The sequence below is a fragment of the Chelonoidis abingdonii genome, chromosome 4 (assembly GCF_003597395.2).
Source record: "Chelonoidis abingdonii isolate Lonesome George chromosome 4, CheloAbing_2.0, whole genome shotgun sequence".
Classification (NCBI taxonomy): domain Eukaryota; kingdom Metazoa; phylum Chordata; order Testudines; family Testudinidae; genus Chelonoidis; species Chelonoidis abingdonii.
Window position 1 is genome coordinate 110782543 of NC_133772.1, and position 11965 is coordinate 110794507.

Genomic DNA, 11965 nt, shown 5'->3' on the forward strand with positions numbered 1-11965 from the left:
AGCTCTACAAGGGACTGAAGTCTAGTAGTTGATTGGGGTGTGGACTGGGAGTCAGGACTCCTGGGTTTTATTCCTGGCTCTGCTGTTGACTTTCTGTGAAAGCACGGCAACGTCCCATCTATATGCCTCAGTCTCCCTGCATACATAACTGGGATAATAATATGTTCCTCCCAGGCTAGTGGTGGGGAGTAGAAGCTTAATTAATTAATGTTTTAAAGTGCTTGGAGAGCTTTGGCTAACAGAAACTATTAATATTGTCAAAGGCAGTCCCCACCCTGCTCCCAATGTTCGTCCTTCTGGGGGGTTTGGTACTTTCAGAGGCCTGTGTACCAAAGATGCAGAACCATCTACACAAAAAGATCTCCTGTGCATGCACTTGCCAATGGTCCTGGTCTCCTCTCCAGGACCTCTGCAAACCACGTCACTTCTGGGGACCTCAGCTGTTTGGTGGGTGGATGGCTGGGAAGGTGGGAGGTCAGCAACTCAGTCTGTCTGGGAACTTCCCAAGCAGGGCTTGGCAGATGGGGTGGGGAGCCCAGGGTACCTGGCACATGATCAAACTCCCTGCTTGCTACATTTACAAATGAGCGGCTTTGGCATTTTCTATGTCTCTATGCGCCGCCTCCTCCTCTCCGAGTGGCTGTATTTTGCAGCTTGTGCTAGGTTTTTTTTTCTCTGGTTGTTTGTCTCTTTTGAAACTTTGTCGCTGTATCTCAAACCGCCTGAAGGTGTCGGGGGTTTTTCAAGCTATTTTGAAGCTCGTTTTTCCCAGATGTGTGTGTTTTTTTTTTCTCAATGTAACTTTTTTTCTTCTTTGTAAAGTTTCCGCCCATGTGACTTTCAGCTTACGTCCCTCACAGCTTCCGAGAAACCACAGGAGCCTAAGACCTAGACATCACTGCAAGGTGCAGTGACAGAGAGGAGAGAGGTGCAGGGAGGAACTGGGGCAGAGTGGCAGAGAAAGTGACACAGGGAGAGCAACGTGACAAAGAGAGGGACGGGGAAAGAGGCAAAGAAAGTAACCAAGGGAGAGAGGGAAAGACGGCAGGGGAAGGGAGGGGTGAGTAAAAGCCAAAGGAAACCAAGATCACCAAGGACACAGAGGAAGCAGAAGAGGTCCTGGGAAGAGGGACACGAGCCATGCCCCATAGCTCTGACAGCAGCGACTCCAGCAGCTTCAGCCAGTCACCCCCACCTAGCAAACAGGTAACGCTTTGAATTTTTTGCACCAATGCTCCCATCCTGGGGTGTTTTCACAGCACAGAATGGCAGGGCTTTCTAGGAATCAGCCTGGGCAGGGACATGCTAACTCAGTCCACCGTGCACTTACTCCAATTTGAAAGTGGAATACAGAATTTGCAGCGAACAGGGAGTTACTGCGCTTTAAAGATTTGCATTGTGTTTATGCAGGCGTTTTCAATAAATTCTGGCTTGAGTTAGTGCAAACTAAACCCCCCATGTAAACTAGGCCACAGAGAGCTAAGCAGGAAGCCGTAATGCAGGAACAAGCTTAAAACCAAAGGACACCGTGAGGAGTGTTTTTGCAGAGGAACCACATTAGCACAGGCCACATGAGGGGCGGCACCTGAAATGCCTGGTTCTGACTTGCAAGGGCCACCCCACAAACTCCAAGCATCCAGCAGGCTGGGAGCTTGGTAAAGTGAGAGTACCAGTGTCTCTGAAGAGACCCCGTTGTGGGCTCTGAGCCCTCCCCCAGCATGTGGTCAGGCTCTCATTCTGAATCCAAATCCTTCCCATGCCATCAGATATCACTTAGGGCATGTGCAAGGCTCCAATATCCTTGTCTATCCTGGGCTGCTCTCTGCACCTTTTCTATTTAAGTCCCATAAGTTTCCCTGTCTAAGTGCTGTTGTATAGAGGGATTCTTTGAGTGGGCCCCTTTTGTGTGTTCCTCCGCTGTCCGGTGGCATGCCTGCCACAGGGGTATTCTTAAGACATGTCCCAGATGATTCCATCTTCTTTTCTGGGTACTTTATTCTTTGCTAGCTGTTAACCACATGGTGCTGCACAGGACACCAGATATGAGGGACTTTACCCCCGAGGAGCTTACGGACAAACACAGGGCCAGCTTTAGGCCGATTCCCCTGATTCCCCGGAATTGGGCCCTGCTCCTAAAAGGGTCCCACACGTAAGAGGGCCCCACTCTGGGGGTCTTCGGTGGCATTTCGGCAGTGGGGGTCTGCTCTGGGGGTCTTCGGTGGCATTTCAGAAGTGCGGGGGTCCTTTGGTGCTGCGGAAAACCTGGACCGGACCCCCCGCTGCCAACGTGCTGCCAAAGCCCCGGACCGCTGCCGGGTATTCGAATTGGGCCCCGCGGGTCATAAAGTCAGCCCTGGACAAACACTGAGTAGATGGTGTTGGCTGGGCAAACAGGGTTTGGGAGAGCACTCTGTCTAGAAGGGAATGAGGCTTAACAGCAGTCAAGGAGGAAGTAGACAAGTGGGGTACCCAGACTGGGATCTTCACTGTGCAGGGTTGGGGGCAATAAGATAAGAGGCTAGGCTGGATATGTTGGATGGGGTAGGTTGAGGAAGGAAATTGAAGGTAAGGATATGAGGTTTAAATCTGAGGAAATGGAGAGATCACAAAGTTGGGGGAGGAAGAAAAGGGACAGACTGATGGTTCAGGAAGATAACTCTAGAGGCTGCATTTTGCAAGCGGAGGTGGGAGGTGGTGTACGTGTCAGAGAGTACAGAAAGGCAGCAGTTACAGTGGAAGACAGAAAATTATAGGATCTGATGAAGGTTTTAGCTGCCAGAGAGAGTGGGAGGATCAGTTATCAGCGGAGAACCTTCCATAATAATAAAAAGTAATAAAAATAAGAAATAATAACAATTAATGCCAGAATGGCTGCTGAATGATGTTGAGGAATGAGATCTTCAAGCAAAGAGACCTCACATCCCAGAGCTAGGAGGGCATACCCCCTCTCTGCATAACTCCGGTGAAAATGTGACCTGGAATATTGCTGCCAGTTCTGGATACCACATTAGCAGCAAGACATTAAAATGCAGGGAGTTCAGAGAAGAGCAAACAAAGCGATCAGGGGTCTGTAGTGACTGAGTAAGGGGGAAAGATAAAAAAAGCTGAGCCTGTAGCTGTGCTAAGCAGGGACATAACTCTGCAAATGTATGAAACAGATAAATCCCAGAGTAGAAGGGCAATTATTTAGGGTGCTATACGGGAACTAGGAGTAATAGAATTGTCGGAGACTGAAATGAAGAAAGGCAAAAAGCAAGCTGAATGCCAGGATTGACTCCTTGGCAGTGAGATAAGTCAGGCAGTAGAATCATCTCCCAGGGGAAGTGGGGAGCCCCATTGGCATGGGACACTGGAAACTCTACTGCACAAAGAATAAAAAAGTGCTATATAGGGGACAGTTCTGCCCTTGCTTTTGGGAAAGTTGGATTGGATGATCCAACAGGTTTATTTTTTTCATCTCTGACTCCTGTGGTTCTGCGGGTTACAACCCAAGCCTGTACCATGAAAACAGAGTTCACTTCCGAGTTCTACCAGCATGTCCAACTTATAGAATTACATGTTGGGGGGGTGGCTAAGTGCCTCATACATCCTTGTAACAGGAGAGCACCTCTACCCTGGTTTTGCACTGATGCTGTGCGTCAGACAGGGATATGTGACCTATGTGGCCAGAAGAGTGGGTGTGGTGATCTTTGCTGAGAGGAGTGTTCTGCCCCTGTACCCCTGACCTCATGCCTCTCTGTGGTAGTGGAGGTGATGTCTCTGTCATTCCCAGGCCCTGTATTTTTCAGGATTCTTCTGATGACATGAGGAAAGTTCAAAGGAGGGAGAAGAATCGCATCGCAGCTCAGAAGAGCAGACAGAGGCAGACCCAGAAGGCCGACACCCTGCACTTGGTAAAAGCTTCCATTCTCTCCCCATCTGGATTACTGGGACCTTGCACACATAAGAGGACATGTTCTAGCACAGATGAACACATAACACAGCCATTCAGTTCAGGCAGGGGCAGGAAGAGCATGGGCCAGCATAGCATGTGACGGCAGCTCTAGCAGCAGCTGGATGGTGAAGGATGCTCCTTCCAGGAGCAGCCAGATGTTCCCTTCAAAATGGAACAGGTGTACTCTGTTGAAAATCACCTCTGCTGAAGCCTCTCCTCTTGGCTCCTCCTCATATTCTCTGGACCTTTTGTTGCTGCTCTTTCCGTCCTTTTGGAGATGAGGTGGCTGAAGCTGAGCGCAGGGTCCTGGGTTGGGTGGGAGGAATGAGGAATGTACCTCTCTTTGTTAGAGTTATATTCTTTCCCATATTATTCTCCATTCCGCAATAATACGTTGGGTCTGATCCTGATCCGTGCACGCCAATGGAAATTTTGCCACTTCCTGCACTGGGAGCGGGGTGAGGCCCCTTTATTTGCAGTTTTGATTGCTGTTGTGCACACAGCAGATGCCTTCTCTGGCTGGTAACATCCACCTGTATTTCAGACCCAGCAGTGTGCACCTTCCCCTTGCACTTGTCCACAACGAATTTTCTCTGCCCAGTTACCTAGTGTTATGGGGTCCATCAGGAATTCCTCCCTTCTCTTGATCAACCTTATTAATTCTGTGTCATCAGCAAATGTTACCACCCTTCCAGCTCATTGATAAATACAGCGAATAACCATGCTGTTAGGACTAATTTCTGAGGGACCCCATTCTCAACCTCTCTTGGAGCTGTAAATTGCCCCACATAGCCCTACTTTTTGCACCCAGTTTTTAATCTGCGGCAAGACTTTACCTCTTGCCCTGAAATTATCATTACCTTATTAGTCTCTTCTGACTGTCTCAAAAATCCTTTAAAAGCCTAATTACACAAGGCCTGACACTCCCTCACCTCGCACTTCTTGTCACCTCTCATATCCATGCAAAGAACACTGCTGTTCTGACTTGGTAGCATTTTATGTTTGCTGTGCATAGGTTTAAATGATGATACAATGTGCAAAGCCATGGAGAATCAAGCCCTAGAGCTGGAAAAGCCCCACTAGGTCTCCTCCAGTTCACTGCCTGCCAGCTATGCAGGATAATTCCCCGTTGTATGCTTACTAGTGTTTTGTCCAGTTTAATTTTAAATGTCCCCGATGGTGAGGCTCCTACCCCTTACCTTGGGAGAGAGCTCCACAGCTGAATACTTTGCACAGTTCTGATATCCAGCATACATCTTGCCTCTCTTAGTTTCACCCTGTTTCTTTGCCATATTGCCACACTGTGACTTTGCAATGGGGTTGGAAGGGAATGGAGTGTCAGGCTGTCGACTCCCACTTACTGCCCAAAGCCACTTTTCTCAGTGTAAAGAATTTGGCATCTACTTTTCCAGGGACCCTGAGTATTTGGGTGCAGGTACCAGGCATGGGAGTGGTGTCAGAACAGGAGGGTGTGATCCCTGAGTTTGTGTAATTAAATTTTAGGCTTCCCTTTAAACAGAGAGTCATCAGGCTTCTGCTTGAGATGCTGTCCCTTGACTTTAGAAGCCTCCACACTCCCATCTATCCCCACTATGGGGAGGATTATTGAGCAAGTGGTTTTGAAACAGCTTCTGCCACAACCTGACTGCACAGGTGTCCTCAATTCTTCTTTAGTAGTGGGTTCATTACAGGGAAGGTGTTCCTCACTATCCATGGCCAATGATCCTTTTAGAGGTGGACACTGGTCCATGCTGATTTCGTTAGCTCTGTCAGTGTGGTGTGATACCACAATCAGGGGGTTAGTCATAATCTGCTGCAGCTTACAGCAGTAGATTGGAAAGCCTTTCAGTGGGTTTGTTATTTTCTCTCCCAGCAGCTCCAGAGGTCAGGAATGAGTACTGACTTTTCCTCTCCTCAGGCCCTCCCCTGCTGTGTCCCAAGGCATTCCCTTTGCTGGAGGAGACAATGAGGCATGTGGCTTGCAGTTGTACCATGGTGCAGATGACACTGATACTATACAAGCTCTTTGTTTTCCTAGTACCTGGCAAAGGTGGGGACGTGGAGGGGAGCAAAGTAGCTTAAGATCAACCTGGATAAGACAGAACTGATGCTAATGGGTAGGGGAGAGAGCTGGAGGAATGAGACAGAGACAGGGTTGCACCTTTTTGCTTGAGATGCCTGTCAAACCTTGGCCAATATAGTTTCCAGTCTCTGGATTATAATGGATCCCCAAATGCTTTTTATCTGATAGGCATAGTGGCTGTGAAAGTGCCTCTTGGAAGCAGGACTTTCCAGTGTCAATGTTCAGTTCAGGCCACTGTAATCACTTTAAAAGGATCCAGAAGTTTTAACTGATGCAGAACAGAGTGGCTTGTTGCTGTAGTGGAGTGAGTCATTAAGAGCCTATAACTCCCAAATTCCCCACACTGCCTTCTTGTCAGCTGATGAGTGTGGAGTTGGTTAAGATCTGTGAAGCATTAGGCTGTGTGGGACCCAGTGATCTGAGAGATCCCTCTGCCTTCTGCAAGGTCCTGCTGTGGCAGTTAATATCTGATGGTGTGTTTTTTAACTAGTGCAAGATGCCCCAATACTGAGGCAATAGGGACCTTTATAAATCAGGTTCCTGCCACTAGCAATCCTAGTGGGGTGATCAGAGATGTGGCATGCTGTTTTGTTTTGGATGAGTGGCTAGCTGGGTAGCTATTTAGCCCTTGGGGGCCGTAGAGCATGGTAAACAGTCATTCAAGATCTCATAGCACTGTCCATAGAGTCTCAGTGCCCCATTAGCCTGGCTAAATTTCAACCTAGGTTCCAGCATTCTGTCTCTCCAAATCCCCATTGTGGTTTCAACTGGATGTAGGATTCTTCAGGTCCTGTCTCAAACTGTTGAGTAGCATTGCGAAGTGCTGTTCAGTGGGTGAGGTGTTCCATGCTAGTGAGGGCTGCGTTTCAGGAGAGGTGCATACAGTCTGTCATGCGTTTTGAGTACCATTAGGCAGGACTGTACATCATCATCACCATTATTATTCATGTTTTTTCTTCTGAGGCCTCAGTTTCCCTCTTTCTTTCTGTCACATCAATGTACCTCCCCCTCCCTGCCATACGTCTGATTTCCCCAGGCGCTGGCAGGAAGCAGTGAGTCTTGTCTTACCATGGCAATGACAGGTTTCCTGTGACAGGTGGTTTTCTGGTTATTTCTGATTATAACGGCGGTTATTTATCATCCCCTCCCCCCAGGCCAATCTGCCTCAGGTCGGGATGTGGCCTGGGAGGTGTGTACGTGAGAGGGAGCTGTGAGTGCCTGGGCGGGGAACGTGCTGGTGCTGCTGTCACTTCTCGTAAGCAGCTACTGGGGAGAGAGTGTGGCTGAGGGCTGAGAAAGTCACTGGCTCCGTGGCAGGACCCCTGGCTGGCTGGGGGTGAGGTGGGAGTTGCCCAGACACAGCGCTGCTTTGAATTTACAGGAAATGTGTCACTGTGGAAACTCTCCGAGGTAGTGAGATGTAGGGCTCTGACCTCTCTTCCCCCATCCAGATACCCCCAGTCCCTTCCCTGAGGCATAGGGTGACCAGATAGCAAGTGTGAAAAATCAGGACGGGGGGGGGGGGGTAATAGGAGCCCATATAAAAAAAAAAAAGCCCCAAATATTGGGACTGTCTCTATAAATTTGGGACATCTGGTCACTCCACTGAGACAGCTCCAACTGCTCCTAGCAGCACTGAGATACTGCAGTGACAGTCAGACACTTGAAAGATGCTGATAGACAGGCAGACAGATAGATCAGAAAAGCCATCCCCTTGTCTTCTTTCAAGTCCCTCCTCAAACTTGTCTCTTTTGTAAAGCACACAGGAAACTGCAACCTGTGAATTGTTAGGCAGGAGGCGAATTGTGATCACTGCTCCTGACTGGCTGAGAAGTGTGTACATCCTACTCTGTTCCCCCATCCACCCCCTGCTTATTTGTCTTATCCACTGTTATGTTGGTTTCCTGGACTATAAATTCTTTGGGGCAAGGGACTGTCATTTTCCTATATGTGTGTGCAGTGCCCGGCATAATGGGGTCCTCAACTGGTTGCTTTTGGCACCACAGCAATATCAATGTATAATAATAACGTAGATGGGAGCCAGCTCCCCCTGCAGTTTGAGCATTAACCCAGCTGTCCTCCGGCTGCTGCTCTGCAGAGATATCATCTCTTACCTCCCACTCCCTCTGGACATACTGCTCTGCCAGTTTTCCTCCCAGAATTCCCCCCACCCTTGTGATGGCTCTGCAAGCAGAACACTAATCTAGCCCCTGCTGCTTTTGTGCCCTCAGGAGAGTGAGGACCTGGAGAGGCAGAATGCTGCTCTGCGCAGGGAGATCAAGCAGCTGACGGAAGAAATGAAGCATTTCACCTCAATGCTGAGCTCCCATGAGCCCCTCTGCTCCATTCTGACCACGGTGCCCCAACCGCCCCCGGAGGTGCTGTATGCCACACACTCCTTCCACCAGCCCCACATCAGCTCCCCACGCTTCCAGCACTGAGCCCGGCCACAAGGACATGCAGCCTGCAGGCTCCACAAATGGAAATCAGAGACCCCACGGGGCTCACTCTTTGGTTCACAGGAGGGACATGGACTGTTACAACTATTCCTTCCCCTCCTTCAAGCGTCTACTGGGCCAGGCCCAGGGTCACATGTCTAGGAGTTGGCCCCGGTGCAGATATGGCAGAACACCAGCAGGCATCTTCAGGGAGGTTAAATCTCAGATCAACAGAGAAGGGAAGCGTTTGCAAATTGGCACCAATCCCTGTTCTGTTGTTTGCACTGGGACCCTCGCATTGGTCTATGTGGCACAGGAACCCTGTCTCCATGTGAGCAGTGAGCTGGAGACTTCACCAGTGAGTGCTCCCAGGAGAGGAGCACTGGGAATGAGGGGCCATGGGGTAGCGGGGGAGACTGGTTTATTTTTTAAAAAATAAAGAGTAAAATGTTTAACACTTTCTTTAAAAACCTGGCCTGGGCTCCCCTGAGATTCCACATTACACACTGAGTGTGGCAGAAAACGGGGAAGACATCACTAGAAATTCTGGGGAACAGCCCCATATGAAGCAGCGGGGACCTGGGACTGGAGAAGCTATGCTAATGTCTAATCCAGACAACAGCGGCCTGTTGTCAATGTGTAACAGAGGGGCTGGCATGTCTCTGCCCTCTCTCTGGACCAGGAAGGATGAGGAAGGGCCATTTATGTGTTTGTTGTATCTTTTGGCCTTTCCTGTGGGAGATCTATTTCTCAGCACTGCAGGGATGAGACTGGCTGCTAACACGGGTACCTGTACATACACAGTTACAACTCACTTCTCTGCTGGCTCCCCCAGCTCTCAGCTGCCTGCAGACCAAATTCTTTCACTAAAGATCCTTGCTGGCTCTGTCATGACAGAAACACAAAGGTACAGATAACAATATGGACTGTGTCTGCAGCAGACACACACACCAGTCAGGGAGCTGGCCACCCATGTACCCCAGACCTATGCACAGTTCTGTGTGCAGCCTGCCTCTGCAAACCGTTGCTACAGTAAATTAGTGTTTGGCCATGCTCAAAATTACTGCCTACTTTAAGGAATAACAGCAGCAGTGTTCTCCCAGCAGGGGGCACTGTCTGCAGCTTTGCTAGAAGGATAAGAAATAGTCATCCTACTGAAGCTCTGGAATTAACTGATCTGAGCTATGGGTGCCCTCTTCACTCACAGAAGGTTGTTTCCAGTCTCTCTGGTCTACCAGAGAACAAACCCAAAAGTGACAGGCAGAAGAGTAGGAAACTCCCTGAAGTCCACTAGTAACCTTACTGTACACCTGGGAAGCACCAGTGATGGGTGCTATCCTTCTCTTCCCCCATGTGAAGTTGCCACAGGAGGGGCCTAGGAAACACTGTGAGGTTTCTCACTAACCTTCCTTCAGAGGACATGACCTCCCAACTTTGCTGTTCCTGCTGGGAAGGGAAGCCCTGCTCCCCTGGATGCATGGGTGTCTATGTGGAAGTTTGGGCTCCTCTGTCAAGGGGAGAGGCATGCACAGGGGTAAGATGATGGTGATTCTAGCAGAACCATTTTAGAATCTGGAGAGATGTAGGCCATAGAGGGCAGCCTCCTGCTCCCAGTTCCCCTCTCATCTCTGCAGAGGGAAGGTGCCAGGGCTTCCACAGGCAAGCATGGCTGTCCCAGTGCACATCCCAGGCAGGGAGCAGAGGAATCTGGATTTTTTTTGTATGCAATATGCCAAAGCAGAAGACACTGAAAGGCAGTTGTAAATATCCCGGCCATATAAAATCTAGCAGGCTTTGACTGGGGCCCTCTCAGGGAATCTCACAAATCCCTGGATCTCACACAGGTAGGAATTTCATCATATCCAGTCACATAGCAACCAGAACTGCTCACCCCACAATAAATGCCCTGCTTTGAGATCCCTGTTTTATAGGTTCTTTCCCAGAATGTGCTCATCTAGTAGCTGGCCCTTTAAGTCTGAGAAAGACAACTAGCTGCAGCCCCAAAGGGATCATTCAGTGTGAGTGCTCCAGACTGCACTTTCGTTCCTTCCAGCTGGTAAGTGCTTGGGGTCCTGTTGAATGTTCTGCTGGCTTTTTCATTGTGTCATCTCTACAGCTGACCTTGCATGTTGGTCTAGAAGAGATTGGGGTGCATACAGTGGATCTATTGCTTCCATGTTTGTTCTTTCCCATGCAGGGATCCATCAGGCTCTGTCTCCTTACTGGGGGAAAGCACATGCCCCATAGCAGGAGTCTCCACTGATTTAAAATACCTCCTGGTTTATGGGGAATCTCCGTCTATGGTCACAACTTTAGTGCTTTTTCACTGCTTTGAAATTCCAAGCCTGTTTTACCTCTAGGCCAGTGGTTCTTAAACTGTGGGTTGGGACCCCAAGTTGGGTCATGACCCTGTTTTAATGGGGTCACCAAGGCTGGCGTTAGACTTGCTGAGGTCTGGGGTCGAAGCCCAAGCCCCCCTGCTTGGGATCAAAGCTAAAGCCTGAGCCCCACCACCTTCAGCCGTGGGTGGCAAGGCTCAGATTACAGGCCCTCAACCTGGGGCTGAAGCCCTTGGGCTTCAGCTTTGGCCCCCCTGCTTGGGTGGTGGGACTTGGGGTAAAGGATAAGGCTGGGAAATGGCTTCCCAGCAATCTCCTGTACAGGGACATGACAAAGAATATCAGAGCTCACTCTCTTTCTAAACAAACACTAGTCCCTTCACAATGGGACCTTCAGCTCTCACGCCTGCCTCTAGGGTGGCTGTCTGCCAGCAGGAAGAATTCCTTCAAGCAGCTCTGTATGCAGCAAGATCTACTAAATACCAATGGGGTTCTTTATGTTTGTGCCAGAAGAAATGCCTTCCAATCTGAACTGCTCTCACCATGACACTAGCAGCCAGTCACTGGTCCCAGTGGGTATTTTCTATATTTCTTTTCCCCTTATTTGTATTCCTAAGGACTTTTGCATAAGAACAGCATCTTGTCTTTCTTAAAGCCCCTTAGGTATTGTCTCCCCACACCCAGCCCTGAGCCACAGTCTGCTGTCAGAGATCACAGTAGATTGTGTGGAGATGATTATGATGTCACAATTGGAGAATTTTGATGTCATCTGGGCACAGTTTGCCCTGTTTTAATCAAAATTGCTGATTATTCCTCTCTGTCCCTCTGAAAGATTCTCTTAGTCCCATCTGTTCAATAGAGGTATATTCTGATTTTTCTCCTTTATTACAGATCTAGAGGTTCTCCCCTTTTAACAGATTTCTCTGAGCAGCAGTGGATGGAAGGTTGCTTAATACACACAGAGAAATCCTGTTTTCATTCAGAGGGCAGGTCAGTGATGAAGAACTGAGGGGCAGAAATATAGAGAATAGCTGCTATTTAAGGAATTAAGGATCCGGGGTCTTAAGCACTGGCATTGTGCTGACATCTACTGGATATAAGAAGAACTGTTCAGACATGAATGGCTTCAGCGAGATGTTCATGTTGTAAAACGTTTTGGGGAAGGTTTTTT

General features: G+C 49.0%; 1 protein-coding gene across 2 annotated transcripts; it reads left to right on the top strand.

Moving 5' to 3' along the window:
- The first annotated feature begins 665 nt into the window (after positions 1 to 665).
- On the top strand, positions 666 to 8907 carry BATF (basic leucine zipper ATF-like transcription factor). Of its 2 annotated transcripts, XM_075064611.1 has the most exons (4): positions 666 to 728; positions 823 to 1206; positions 3789 to 3893; positions 8249 to 8907. In XM_075064611.1, the coding sequence occupies exons 2-4, from the start codon at positions 1141 to 1143 to the stop codon at positions 8456 to 8458; spliced, it is 381 nt and encodes a 126-aa protein (XP_074920712.1). In that variant the 5' UTR covers positions 666 to 728; positions 823 to 1140; the 3' UTR covers positions 8459 to 8907. The 2 variants fall into 2 exon arrangements, with proteins under 2 accessions (XP_074920712.1, XP_032657819.1); XM_032801928.2 differs by having other exon boundaries at positions 685 to 1206.
- Positions 8908 to 11965: the final 3058 nt, after the last annotated feature.